Below are 14,864 nucleotides of genomic sequence, written 5' to 3'. Positions count from 1 at the left end.
CGAGAAGTGGCAAAAAAATGCAAAATTGACAAGACATTTTGAGTGGATAAAATTACGTGAAATAAAAAAAATTCGCTCAAACGACTCTTCAAAGTTTTGCCATTTCTTTACTCGTTTCCACTCTTCGCGGTTTTTAATCTTTCCATCGGTTTTAACTCTTTGTTCGGTTTCCCGTCTACCCATTCTAGTTTCCAACATATTCTTGACTATATTACATTATATCACAACATTATTTATTAATTATATATCTTAATAAATATTTACATTAATTATTGCTAATAATGTTATAAATATAAGCTTCACAAAAAAATTATAAATAAAATAAATATTCTAAGTATCAATAATTTAAAAAATACGAAATTAAAAAAAAAAGAATTGGGCCGATTACGCCTTGCTCGGGCACGACTCCGGCAATACTACCGCGAGCGAGGCCCAAATTAGTAAATATTTATTTTTAAAAAATAATTTTGTAAATATTTATTTTAAAAAAATTATTTTGGAAAAAAACCCGTTATATGCTCAGGCAGCAGGAGGCTCTAGCCTCTACCCAGTACCCATGGCTTGGAAAATTTACGGTTATACATATTTCTTTTTTCCGACAAGAGTTCCCAAATTTTGAAAAATTCCAAATAAAGACACAAATAGTCCAGCCAAATGTTCGGGCTAGTCAACGGCATTTTTGTCCTTTTTTGTTTTTATGAATTTTTTTGTTTCCTTTTCTCTAGTGACCAATCTCAAGCGATGGTTGGCCAGTGATGATGCCTAAAGAAGGCTGGGTGAGGGCCGACCTCATCTGGTCGTGACCCTTGCCGACTGCCAGCAAAAGCTTGACCACGACAATGAATTTCTTGTTAGCTTGGATCAAACTCATCATATCATTGGCTGACGTGACATTAAAAAAAAAATTGATGCTCGGGAGAATGGGGCTATGGTTTTGTCAGCACCCATTGACAACTCATCCCAAGCTTGGCAACGGTCCACCGACCCGCTTCAAGCTTAAGCAAGGCCAGCTATGAGGGGTGATAAAAAAGAGACGAACGGACCGAATTGGACTGTCCCATTTGATCCGGTTCTCAAGGGCATTGTTTCGGTTCCTGATGCCAAGGGTGGAACCGCTCACCCGGACCAAACCGACAATATATTTTTTTTAGTTTCAATTTTATTTCTTAAAAATCTTTGAAAAAATCATTCAAATTCTAAAATAATTAGGGTACTTTTACACATTTAAAATGTGAATTCGTGTTTAAAGCACATACAATCGATTTCATTGTATCACCTGATTTCAAGTTCAGAGATGAGATTGAACTGAATTGGGAACTGATCACCCCTATTAGCTACACACGTTCATTTTTCACGCTGCACAAACACGAGATGGCCTAGAGCCAATCAAATATCGGGTCCGGACCTTGAGATTGGGCCTAAAAATTGCCTAGGCCCGTCCATCACGACAAGATCATACAAAAACCATGCGGGCCGGGCTTTTACGCCCTCGGCCTCATAATGAGATCTAGCGACGGCTTCGTCTTGTGGGCAAAGAAACGGGCCGAAATTGTTTTAGTTTTTTTTTTTATTGCTCATTTCTCTATCCATTTGTGACACGTTGAATAATCAGGGGTCTTAATTAATTTCCACGTGGAATGGAACCTTGCTTTTTTATTTGCTAACGGGGAATTCAATCAATGGGACCCACTAAAAGCATACACGCACTTTACCTTAGTTTTTGGCTTCTTCTTCTTCTTCTTATTCTTTTTTTTTTTTTAAGAATAAAACATTAAACTTAAATAATCGAACATGTATGAACAGATCGATTCTAGATTTTAGAGAATTTATAGTAAGCTTTAGGTTTTAAAAAACAAGAATATGTTCCGATGGATAGAATTTAAGTTTTAGATGGGTCCTATACGAAATGTGATCGCTTACCCATAATTTTATTGTAAAATTATGTTATATTTTTATTTCTCTCTCCTTAATACCGGCATAAATAAAAATAGGAAAAAAAAAAAAGCAAGATGTTCCCTTCATTTTCTATCGTCGCACCGATCAGGCAATTTAAGGGGAAAAAAAAAGAGAAAAGAAAAGAAGAAAACCTAGGCGCACATTCCTGTACGGATACGTTCCGGTGAGAGATTGATTTCTCTGGTAAGAGCCCCCCACCTTCTTCAGTCTTCTTCTTCTTCTCCGTCCTGATTTCATTCTTTGGTAAATTTGCTCGCCCATGGTGACTGTGATTGACCCGGAAGAAGAAGAAGGAGCTTTCAAATTCAAACCGTCCTGCGAGAAGTAGCGCTTGCACGCGCGCGCGCACTCGAGTAAGTGAAGTGCTCGACGAAACACGAGGTACTATGCGATGCCCATTCCTGTCCCTCGCGTCTCTTTCAATCTTCTTTTGCGTGCCATTGGCAATTTGGGCCTCGTCTTGTTGCTTAAGCCAGCTTTTTCTTCTCACTGGGTTCCCCTGTCAAGTGTTCCGAGTCTCCGACGTGGAAAGCTTCCAGTAGTTTGACCGTTACGAGGGAGTCGAGCCTTCGTCTTTCTTCTTCTTCTTCTTCAAGCCTGGGGATGACCCATCTAGGGTTTTACGTTTGATTCGTTTCGCGACCTGGAGTTCTTTAGGACGGTACTCATGGTTGGTTGAATTCGGGTTTTTTCCTGCGTCGTTCGAGTACCTTGAATTTGCTTTTTTAGGAATGACTTCTTCGTTTGTTTTCTCAGTTCGGGATTGCTAATTCCAGTAGTTTTTGCGGGTTCAAGGGACGAGTGAGATAGTTCGGGGTTTTGTGTTGATTGAGGAGCTGAATTGGTTCCTAGTAAGGCTCAAAATGAAACGTATCTGTTTTTCAGAGACCATCAATGTGTGTGCTTTAGGGGTGGCTACTCAAGATTAGCGGGGCAAGAGGGAGGTGAATAGGATCGGAGGCGGAGATGATTGCGGAGAAGCCAGGCTGGGTGAAGCATGAGGGAATGCAGATATTCTCAATCGATGTTCAGCCTGGTGGGCTCAGGTTTGCTACTGGAGGTGGTGATCACAAGGTAATGCGCTCTTGTCTTGGTCCACTTTTTTGCTCTGTTTGTGAATGCAAAAAAAGAAATTTAAGGTATATGTGCCAAGTCATATCTCAAGTCTCAGGTATCTCTCACCTTCCAGCTTACAGTTTGCTTGAATTCCAACTTGGAAGCTTTCCTGTCAAAAGTTTTGACTGTGTTTCAAAGCCTCCTTATGGATAAAAGGCTAAGGGAAGTCAGATATTCTATCATATGCAGTGCTCAACTATTTGTTTTCATGGTGGTTGGTAATTCTTGCTTAGGATAATGTGAGACGAGTAAAATTGGTCATTATCATTATTCTTTTATTGGAAAAGTGAGGCCTTTTGGTGTCTTGATCAATGAATGTAGTTATCTCTGGTTTTCTGTCGGAATTGTTTTATTTCAAAACGTGAGATGATGCTGTTGCACATGAATGAGAAATTGTCGTGCATGGGGAAATTTTTTTCTGTTATCATGCATGTCAGCTTGTTCCACCCTGCGATTTTAGAGGACTAAAATTGCTGCAAGTTGCGATGTATATCTTGACACTTTTTTCGCTTTCCCACTTGATGTAGGTTCGGATATGGAACATGATTTCTGTTGGCAAGGATGTCAAGCATGATGATGTGACGCAGAGGCTCCTTGCTACCCTCCGTGATCACTTTGGGTCTGTGAATTGTGTCAGGTGGGCTAAGCATGGACGGTACATAGCATCCGGGTCTGATGATCAAGTAATTTTGATCCACGAGAGAAAGCCTGGTTCAGGAACCACTGAATTTGGTAGCGGAGAGCCCCCTGATGTTGAGAATTGGAAAGTTGTCATGACTTTAAGAGGACACACAGCAGATGTGGTAATGAAATTGCTTTTGTGTCTGGCCTAACTTATGCGGAATTTGACTTCTCCCAATGGATATTGTCAAGTTCCTCTTCGACCAGGATATTTGATATTTTTCTTTCAATTTATCCTATCTGATGTACGAGTTATCCTTTGTTTTAGTTAGGACAGCTTGTTTCTTGGAAATGTTGAAGATGCCTTCAGGTCTTGTCTAACTGCGAGTTGTTTTCTGTGTGCTTAAAGTAGGTGGATCTCAACTGGTCTCCTGATGATTCGATGTTAGCTAGTGGAAGTTTGGATAACACGGTACATATATGGGATATGACCAACGGAATATGCACTGCTGTTCTTAGGGGGCATTCTAGTCTGGTAAAAGGTGTTGCTTGGGATCCAATTGGCTCATTCATAGCAAGTCAATCAGATGATAAGACTGTTATCATTTGGCGAACAAGCGATTGGAGTCTCGCTCACAAAACAGATGGCCACTGGACAAAATCTGTATGTATATCAGTGTTGTGTTTTTATTGTTCTCCTACTTTCTTTTTAATGAGTTCTAATTGTTTCCTTTTTTTCAGCTTGGTTCAACCTTTTTTAGGCGCCTTGGGTGGTCTCCTTGTGGTCATTTTATAACAACTACCCACGGCTTCCAGAAGCCAAGGCATTCTGCTCCTGTTCTAGAGAGAGGAGAATGGTCTGCTACTTTTGACTTCCTGGGTCACAATGCGCCTGTTATTGTTGTGAAGTTCAATCACTCAATGTTCAGAAGAAACTTGTCTAATAACCATGAAATGATCACCGCACCTGTTGCCTGGACCAATGGGAACTCAAATAATGGAGGAAAAGAATCGCAACCATATAATGTCATTGCAATTGGGAGTCAGGATCGTACTATAACTGTATGGACAACAGCGAGTGCTCGCCCTCTCTTTGTGGCTAAGCATTTCTTTAGCCAAAGTGTCGTCGATTTGTCATGGTATGTTAGGCTTAAAACATCTCATCTTCCATGTAGCCAGATATGTATGCTACCTAATATAAAAATGCACTGAACTTTCTGCTGCGTGCTTTTCTTTTTAGCTTCTTTGACTTTTATTTTGTGGACAGGAGTCCCGATGGTTATTCTCTTTTTGCCTGTTCTTTGGATGGGACAGTGGCTACGTTCCATTTTGAGGCGAAAGAAATTGGGAACAGACTAAGTGACGACGAACTGGATGAGTTAAAGAGAAGTCGTTACGGCGATGTTAGAGGTCGGCAGGCCAACCTAGCGGAAAGCCCAGCTCAATTGTTGCTTGAAGCAGCTTCTGCTAAGCAAACTGCTAGCAAAAAGGTGGTCTTGGATGTTCAGCAAAAGCAAGCAACTGCCAAACCTTCTGTCGATTTGGGCGTTCAAACAAAGGCATCTGAACCGCAAGTTGAAGCTGTAAAGAAATCCGGAGCAGCTGATGCTGATGGCTTAAATAAATCTGCAACCTGTGCTCGTGTTTCTAGCCCTGTGAAGCAAAGAGAGTACAGACGCCCTGATGGCCGAAAGAGGATAATTCCAGAAGCGGTGGGAGCTCCCAGCCAGCAGCAAAATATCTCTGGTGGAACTCCATCTCAAGCACTAGATTTCCCTCTTATCTCATCTGAGCAAAAGAAGGATGATAGTGCTGTTGTTAGAACTGACAATGGCTTCAGGGAGGTTTCTGTTGGGGGCACAGCTGGCAGAAGCTCAAATATAAAGGATCGCCCTGGAGCAACTGCTAGAGTTACTGTTACTGATAGTCTGGTTATTGAGAAGGTTCCAGTGTCCGCTGGCAGAGACGGGAGCATTAGTGTGGAGCCGGTGGGAAGTGTAAAATTCTCTCGATCTCCCAACAGTGGTGCTACTCTTATCGTCAGGGTTTTTGATAAGAAAGAAGGGGAAGACTCCTTACCTGTGTGCTTGGAATCTCGCCCACGGGAGCGTCCTGTAAATGATGTCATTGGAGTGGGGAATCCACTGATGCTGAAAGAAACAGAAATTGCTTGCACGAAAGGAGCCCAAACTCTTTGGTGTGATAGGATCTCCGGGAATGTCACTGTTTTAGCTGGAAATGCAAACTTCTGGGCCGTTGGGTGTGAGGATGGATGCTTACAGGTAGCCTGAGAGACGATTATTTTTTTTTTTCTGTCTGTTTCCTTTTCCTTGGAGATCTTGTAGCCTAAGCCCACTGCATGAATGAAGTTTTGCACATGCAGTAATTGATATTGACTCTTTTGAGTTGGTTTCTTTACCCTCCTTGCCAAGTATGATTGTTTCCAGTTTGTCCCAAATGGCAAGCTAACTTTTATGCATGATCTGATGCTACTGGAACTATAGTTTGTTGAGTTTTGTTCAGTCCCTTCTAGCTTTGACACCATGACAAGCATCTGTCATGCGAGTTCTCTCATTTTTGGTATGTTCTCAGATTGTGCTAGATAGCATTAGCAATGTCATGTAATGCAGAAGATCAGATCTTGGAATTCAGCCTTTTAAAGTTGTTTACCTATAAAAAGTTATGCAGAATGTTAAGAAGCCAACTAATCGAAGTAGGTAAAAGAAAAAACAAGAAAGTAATAAAATTATATGCGTCTATGAGTAGAGTGATCAATTGGTCGTGGTTTAATATATTCTCTTATTTTCTCAGGTGTTACCTTTAAGAGACGATGTTTCCTAGATAGTCAGACTAATAGAATTTCCAATCAAAATGCTATCTTCATTTTATCCGAGTTAGTTCAAGTTTAGGTTGTGGTAGCGACATTTTCAATTTAGTTTGGTGATGGTCCTAGTTGCTACTTTTCCCCCTGAGTTGACGTATTTAAATCTGTCTTGTAATTTCATAAAACTTTCAACATGGCATATGTGTTATGATATTCCCTTTTTGCTTTGTATAGTTTGTATAGAATGAAAGTCCAATTCTATCATAAGTGGCACAATGCTCGTTCAACCTGACAGTAAATGCTAATGGATGGTTGTGTGAGTCTCGTGTCTTGCATCCTCTGTGCTGGTGTGGTATAATTAGTGCTTCATCGTGATAGTTTCTAAATTCTTTAACCTCTAGTTAGGATATATGCACACATTGCAACTCTATAGAAGAATTGAGCGTATTACCCATATATGTAGGTGTTTGTTGATTCGAGGAATATATCATTGTTAATTTACTGTTTGTTTGTTTGTTGTGAGAAGGTTTACACAAAATGCGGGAGACGTGCAATGCCAACAATGATGCTTGGATCTGCACCAACATTTGTGGACTGTGATGACTGCTGGAAGTTGTTAGTTGTTACAAGGAATGGGTCATTATATGTTTGGGATTTGTCCAACCGGAAGTGTATTCTTCGTGGCTCACTAGAATCTCTCATTACATGTGATCCTAGCTTGTCCGACAAAGGTAAAGGTTAGGCTAAGAAGAATGTCCGTCTTTTTAAGTGGTTAAGCCTTTTTCAAACTTTATTCTCACAAGTCATGTGCCTTTGCCGGGTTGTAATTTTTTCGCCAATGCTATCAGGGACAATTAAAGTAATATCTGCAAAGTTATCAAAGTGTGGTTCTCCTCTAGTTGTTCTCGCCGGCCGCCATGCATTTCTGTTTGATATGAGTCTTATGTGTTGGTTGAGGGTTGCGGATGATTGCTTCCCTGCATCAAATTTTGCAAGCTCCTGGAGTCTGGGTTCCATCCAAAATGGTGAGCTTGCTTCGCTGCAGGTGGATGTGAGGAAGTACATGGCCAGAAAACCGGGTTGGAGCAGGTTTGCACTCTTTCTGAGCCATGAAAAGCAGATTTGTATTTCTGATTCGTAAGTGCATGAGGTTTCGATGGAGCAACTGCAGAGGGATGATTTTCCAAATCATTGTTAACTTGTTCTATGTTTAACATGACTAAGTGGCTCCTAATGAAATTGTCTTTTTATGCATGTGTGCTCTGGATAATCTTAAATGCCTATAATCTAATTTTGGGGGTTTCTCTTGCAGGTTTACCGATGATGGCATGCAAACGCGAGCTCATTTGGAAACACAGGTTGCATCTGCACTTGCGCTGGAGTCACCTAATGAGTATCGTCAATGCCTTCTGTCTTACATACGGTTTTTGGCAAGGTAAGTCAGATGGCACTTGTTCTGAAGTCAACTAATTATTGACAGTGGCTTTAAGTCGTTAGCAATTAGACAAAAAGCGAATACCTCTCATGTCCAGTACTTCATCAGAGCCATACTCCTATGTGGATGGTGTAAATGTGATTTTGGTTCATTTGTTTTGTCCAAGGCAATCAGTAAGCTTCATTTTGTGACCTAAGAAGCTTCAAAACTTTTCTGGCTGGAGTCGAGTCATTGCGTTTTGTGTGCCTCATGTATAATTTATGGTTCCCCACCTTAGCATTTCCTAGCTGAGTTTTATTGCTATTTGATTTGCTCCTGCAAGGTAAACTTTAGTATCTCAGTGGCATGAATTACAAGTTCCTTCAGGAAAGAGTTGTGGCTTGGAGAAAAGGCTGATTAGGTCCAGAATTTGAGAATGCTCACTTTTCTCTGACTTTCTTGTATTTCCCTACCATTAACTCTTGGAGTAGATTGGGTTTCTCCTCTTTCCATAGCGCATTCCTACATAATTACCCTTAGGCTCGTCTTATTGCTATAATTGATTGGTCAAGTTAGAAGGATCTCAACTAGTGGGTTATTGCAGTGCTACTGTGACATATATTTGGTTCTAGCATCTTTTTCTGGCCACTCTGCTTAAAAAATTCCGGCCTGCCTGTACTTATGGACATGGCAGAGCTCTAAAACCATGTTGACCAGCTCTTGTTTGAATCATCATCGACACAGCTTTTCTTCCTATTATTGTTTGAGGATTTTTTTCAACAGGCTGGCATCAAGGAGTAGTACTTTAGTTAATGGGTACAAATGTACTTATAGTGTCATGTTTCTAATAACTCTAGTTGTTCAGACTTTAGAGACTACAAATTTATTTGCTTCAAGATGCATTTCCTGTTATATGCTTGATCATTATCATGATGTGTGCTCTTTAGTGTGCAGAAATTGTTTGAAGCAGGAAAAGAATATCAATTGTTTAGCATATTGGTGAGCATAGTATGTGTCTATTGATTGCAGGGAAGCAGATGAATCTAGACTACGAGAAGTTTGTGAAAGTTTTCTTGGACCTCCTACTGGAATGGCTAATGCTACCCCTTCAGATAACAAGACTGCTGCTTGGGATCCTTTTGTACTTGTAAGGATTTCTGCACTCAGTTATCTCAATGTTGATATTAGTAAGTCTGATTGTTTGTCCCTTCTTCCAAGTACATTGTCTTGGTTTTGTTTTTCAGTTGTAATCATTTCACCAGTCCCAGAAGGACCCTTAACCGCCTCTGAGGTCCTCAGTTCATTCCGTAATATGATGTTTGATCTACCTCGTCGTAGTTGCCAGAAATGGAAGTTCTCATCCTGCTTTAATCTTGCTTTAGATCTTGGCTGTGATAAGGCTCCACCATTTTGTCTTATTATCTTATATTGTATGGCTAACTCAGTTAATTTAAACGATGGAATGGCCTTGCCAATTGCATTTGCTGAGAACTCCTGGTTTGTGTTGCTCAGAGCAAGGCATTGACCTCAATTCATTGGATGGGAGTCTGCATTTTCCTCTGAATTATATTGCAGTTTTTGGGTCTCTGGAAGATACAAATGCTTGTTTTCTTCTTTGCAGGGAATTGAGAAGCACAAACTTCTGCGAGATGACATTCTCCCAGCAATGGCATCAAATAGGAAAGTTCAACGATTACTCAACGAGTTTATGGATCTTCTATCTGAATATGAGAGCATCGAGACTATATTGGACAAAAAAGAAACTGTATCAGACCGAAAGGATCCTGATTCTCCATCACCTGAACTTCCGTCAACAAATGAGAAAAACCAAGCGGATCCTCTCTTGCAGGCAAAAGATCAAGTAAACTCAGTCATTCTGGAGGCTTGCCTGCAGGCAAAGGATCGGTTTAATTCCATTGCGCTGGACAATCAAGCAGAATCTGCCTCAAAGGCCTCGGAACAAGTAAATTCCCATGTGTTAGCATTGGATCAAGGGATTCCACGTCCAGCAGAAACAGATTCACTAAACAGAGATCCTCCAGCGACCGAACATGTTGAAGAGATTGATCCACCGAAAGATACAGGTTCTTGACTACCATCTAATCTCGACCTCAACTGAACCCACCTGTAGAACCAACTTACCCTCTCTTCAATTCCCAAAAAAGAGATGCTTCCCTCATGAGTGGCATGTAGAATACGCTAATGAACCTTGCTCGTCTTTGTTCCGGGATGCGGCTTACTTATGAGCTTCAAGGATATGGAGTGCTTTGGGGTATCAAACAGACATCTCATTTCGCTCAATTGCTTTGAGAGATGTTAAGCGCGGTTGTCTTTGCGATTTTCTTTCCGTCACAGATGGCGATTGGAATTCTTAGCTTGTTGTACATCATTTAGTTTCTTGATCCTTATTCAGCACTAGAGATGATCCATGCTTCCCTTGTAACAATTGTAGCAAACTATTTTGGACATGAACCCTTCGATTTTTATAGTTACTGATTGTAGAGCTTTTTCTTTTGGCCATAGTAGTTCGATCATAGATCTGATGCTCCTTTGAAAACAATTGTAGCAAACTAATTTCTCGCTTTTGTTTTTCCGGGAGAATTACTTAGTCTTCTAAATCGAAAACAGTGAATAATTCCAATTCATCAGAATTCTTTTTTTTTTTTTTGCAGGCATGGCTTTCCCTAGTCTTTCGTTGATGCATGTGCTCTAGAAGCAAATGTTGAACAGTACTTTCAATATCCTATGTTTGCATTTTTGAGAAGTATAGTTTGGTGCTCTGTTATCTTGGTTTTCTTCGCGTAGTCGGAATTAGACGCGGGCAGCATATCTCTTCGACTCGAACCCTTTTTTCTTAAGGGTATTGACCGAAAAAGAAAATCTCGAGAGAAATAAAGAGACTCGATAGATCTTTGAGAGTCTTTCCGAAAGTTCATGTTGAGCACGATGGGATACGACGGTGAATTGATCCCTCGAGGACGTCGTGAGAGTCTTGCCGAAAGTTCAAGTTGAGTACGATGGGGTACGACGGTGAATTGATCTCTCGAGGACGTCGTGGCCGGTAGGGATTGGGAAGAGCACGGCACTCAAGATGCATCCTCCTCCCTGTTCTGTTATGGTGGTGACCAACCAAGTTGCTGATCCTGAAGGGTTTCTAGCTGGCTTCAAGCTCGATGCGCCAATAATTGCATAGACGAGAACTTTGAACGAGACGAAACGTATCTTTCTTCGACGGGGCCGGACGCATTGGAGTGTTGCCTTGCGTCTAGCCACTTGATCATAAGCATAAAAAATGAACAGCTGCATTTGGACCTATCATCAGATTGGAATTGCTAATCCCAGCACGTTAGTAACGGGGTCCTTTCCTTATGTCTGACCTAGATATAGGTCGGCGAATCGACTAAGGTTACGAAAACCACTACGATCAAAGTGGGTTGCAAGTGCACCGGGGACTGACAAAATGATTGTTATCAAAGCACGCTAACCACCTATGCCAAATTTGAGTAGAATTACAAAAAAAAGTTCTAAACCTATTGCAATTGTACTTATTTAGTTATAAAGTTTTCTTTTTTTGCCAATTTAGTTCTAAACCTTTTGCATTTATACCAATTCGGTCCGTCCAGTAAATTTTAGCCGGTCGGTAGTGACGTGATATTGCTTGGCATTGATGTGGATTTTTTTTTATAATAATATTCCAATAATTTCTTTGAATTGTAATTTATTTTTATTTTCTTTATTTTTTTTCCCAACTTTAGGGATGGCCGGCCATAGGCAAAGGTTGGGACACCCCTGCCGACACTGAAAAAAAAAATAATGAAAATAATGTTTTTTCAAATAAATATTAAAATATTATTAAAAATTACTATATCAAGATCGGTTGGCCAAAATTGGCTAAATATATTGAATTGGCACAAATGAAAAAGTTTTAGAACTGAATTAACAAAAAAATTCTTTAGAATTGAATTTACATAATTGTAATATATTGAGGCCTTTTTTTTTTGGTAATGTTGGTCAAATTTGGGAGACAAGGAGGGGAAGAAAAGGCCACAACCATCGCATTGAAATGCACTGTTTCAGAAGGCAAGAGATGTTTCAATTACGACCTCAAAAGACCCTTTTGCGACTTGGCTTGCAATTGGGATCACGTGTTCCTTACCCTTTCTCCAACCACAAAGCACAGGTCCTTTTCAGGAACAAACAGTTCCGGGTCAAACACTGAATTGTCCTTTTGCCCTCTCTCGGGGCAAGCATCATCTGCATTGCAAGCCCCTCGATTAGCTTGAACGAGCTTCCCTCGGGCATGTGATAGTGGCACAATTTGGCTTCTTCCCCTTGTTGAGAAAACTTCCTTATATGTTTTGAAAATTGACAAAACCTTCCATATTATCTATCGAATCTGATGAGAGTTACTTTCAGGCAGTGCTCGTGAATAAATCAGGTTCTGACTTTGTTTTATGTCATCTGGGTATTGCAAGCTTTGTGTTTTATCTCGTGTATATAGTATACAGCATGGATATCATTAAAGTGATGTAAGAATACTTACAAAGCTCGTACATTTATATTATCAAGGCGTATGTTGTCTTCAGACTCTATCAAAAAATTATTCAGATTTAGAGAGTGTTCAAATTCGGACAGTAGCTTCTGAAAATGAAGTTTATTCACACGCAAAATTGAAACGGGGATAAATATGCATATATAAGCTCCGAATTCATAATTGGAAAGAATTGATCCTCAATCTCAAGATATATTTTGGCAATACAACTTATCATGCAAAACATGTTTGGTTGATTGATGAATGTTCTGAAGGTAAGATATTATTTCCACTTGAAGAACTCTATTTATAGAAACCTAATTTTAAGTTGTATGGGGGACTTAATCAAAAGGATTGTGATTTCATTTTGCAATGGCTACTCGATCTTTTTTAAGCATTCGTGTCCAAATGGGTTGATTGGAGAATAATTCTCGTCTAACCGCTAAATTGGAAATGGGGAAGTATAAAAGGAGATTTGGGTGCTGAAGTAGAGGTGTCATGAGTCTGAAATTCCAAAGTCCAAGAGAGCTTCTACTCTATACACTTTATCTTGCTTTAAAGTTGCAATTTTTGAGAGGTTCTGAGAAGAGTAATTGTGTGAGATAGTGTGATCTGTCGAGAAGCTTCACTCATTGTAATCTTTTATTGACTTACTAGCGAAATCCAACCAGAGTGGACATAACCTTGCACTAAGCCGAACTACTGTAAACCTTGTGTGCAAATTCTTCTATTTCTCGACTCTTATTTATTGCATATGATAATATTCTGCACACAAGCGAATTTGATTATGGCATAATCCCTCTTACGGACTTCGACTTCATGTGATACTTATTTTGATTTTTTTAATTCCGCTTTAATTTGTCAGGATTTGTTAAAATCACCTATTCACCCCCTTCTAGGTGATTAAATGCATGATTTAATCATACTTTACTATGCCTCTTATAACGGAAGCAAGTGACAGAGAGGAACTTGAAGAAGGTCCTTACGCAATGATACAAAGGGAGCTTTGATTTTGATGCTTCTGGCTAACAAGATCTTTTGGATATAAGCAAAAAAGTTTGATGCCCCGCACGATCATATGTCAAAAAGCAGTGGTAGGACAGACACCACATAAGATTAAGATGCTTATGGCCATTGCGAGAAGTTATAGATGAATCAAATTATAAGAAGTACGGTTGTGGGGGTGTTGTAAAAGGTAAGCACATGGGGCGGCTATCTCCAACCAAAAACCCCAAAAATGACTGATCACCTAATGCAATTTCTAAAATGATTGGTATGATGAGATGTGTTGAACTGAAATTCCTCCCGAGATGAACAAACTGCAATGTCAACCTCACGCCCTTTTGGCGACAGCGTATTGCGTTGAAGACATTATCTGGCAGGCACATGCAATTTCTGCGAGCAGCAACAATAATGATTCATGGATCAACTACGGTCGCTAGTTGCTTATCTGTATTCATCTCAATGTGTGGTCGAGACTTCATTATCTGTGGCCATGAATAGACAAAAGACACCTAACCGGGAATTAAAGTTGCCAAGTGATTGTTTTTGCACCGAAAAAATTGACCAAGTCATCGATTTGTTGCCATGGTGACTAGTGTCGCTAGGCATGTGACCGATCAATAAGAATAAAAGCAGCATCAGTACTTATGCTAATCGATAATCAATTACCGACTTGTTGTTGATATACGACGACGGATGATCAAAGATGGTCACAAAAGATATCGATTGGTAGGAATCGGTAGGAGATTGGGAAGAAGGTAGATACGATGAGATACGGTTACAAGTTTAGAGCCACTAAATGACAATGTTATTGCAATCATGGGGCAGCCGACAGACGCTTTTGAACGTGCAGCCGCTTAGGAACAAGAACATGGCATCGTGACAACATGGGAATGAGATTTTCGAACCGTTGAAAATCCCTTGAGAGCAGTCACAACACAATCACTTTGAATACCATTGTCTATCCATTGGAGAGCCCCGTATAACCTTTCCTTATTTTAATTTTCTCGCACTGTATTTTTATTTTCTAGACTCGTGTCGTCAATTAAGTTTCGCTGTGTTTCTTCACTGTAACTTATAGATTTGCGCCTTTCAATTAAATTCCAGCGGAACAGTGATATTTGAGGGAAATCAAGGCCTTTTACATGATGAGAATCGAATACCAACTCTTTAGTCGAGTCAGAGGCGAGCCTTACTTTCAATCTTTTGAGATCCATTCTATGCTTCTTGAATTAGGTCGACAAAAATTTTCTTTGTTTGTTAATTTTTCAAAACGATATAAATTACTATTTTTAGAAAAGTATTTTTTAAATTATTTATTTTTTATAAAACAAAAGAAGCCTAAAATAATGACAACCTATCATTCGTCATCGTACTTGTCATCATTCTCCTTGTCCTTC

At 39.9% G+C, this 14,864-nt stretch overlaps 1 protein-coding gene across 2 annotated transcripts; it reads left to right on the top strand.

Moving 5' to 3' along the window:
• The first annotated feature begins 2,351 nt into the window (after nt 1–2,351).
• Nucleotides 2,352–10,449, top strand: LOC115734261 (protein HIRA). Of its 2 annotated transcripts, XM_048280281.1 has the most exons (10): nt 2,352–3,030; nt 3,600–3,875; nt 4,106–4,357; nt 4,435–4,832; nt 4,961–5,975; nt 7,044–7,248; nt 7,366–7,606; nt 7,830–7,952; nt 8,961–9,078; nt 9,553–10,449. In XM_048280281.1, the coding sequence occupies exons 1-10, from the start codon at nt 2,923–2,925 to the stop codon at nt 10,021–10,023; spliced, it is 3,207 nt and encodes a 1,068-aa protein (XP_048136238.1). In that variant the 5' UTR covers nt 2,352–2,922; the 3' UTR covers nt 10,024–10,449. The 2 variants fall into 2 exon arrangements, with proteins under 2 accessions (XP_048136238.1, XP_048136239.1); XM_048280282.1 differs by lacking the exon at nt 2,352–3,030 and having other exon boundaries at nt 3,734–3,875; nt 4,103–4,357.
• Nucleotides 10,450–14,864: the final 4,415 nt, after the last annotated feature.

This window comes from Rhodamnia argentea, chromosome 6 (genome assembly GCF_020921035.1).
Source record: "Rhodamnia argentea isolate NSW1041297 chromosome 6, ASM2092103v1, whole genome shotgun sequence".
NCBI classification, from domain to species: domain Eukaryota; kingdom Viridiplantae; phylum Streptophyta; class Magnoliopsida; order Myrtales; family Myrtaceae; genus Rhodamnia; species Rhodamnia argentea.
Note: the sequence above shows the minus strand (reverse complement) of the source record. Positions and strands in the feature narration are given on the sequence as shown.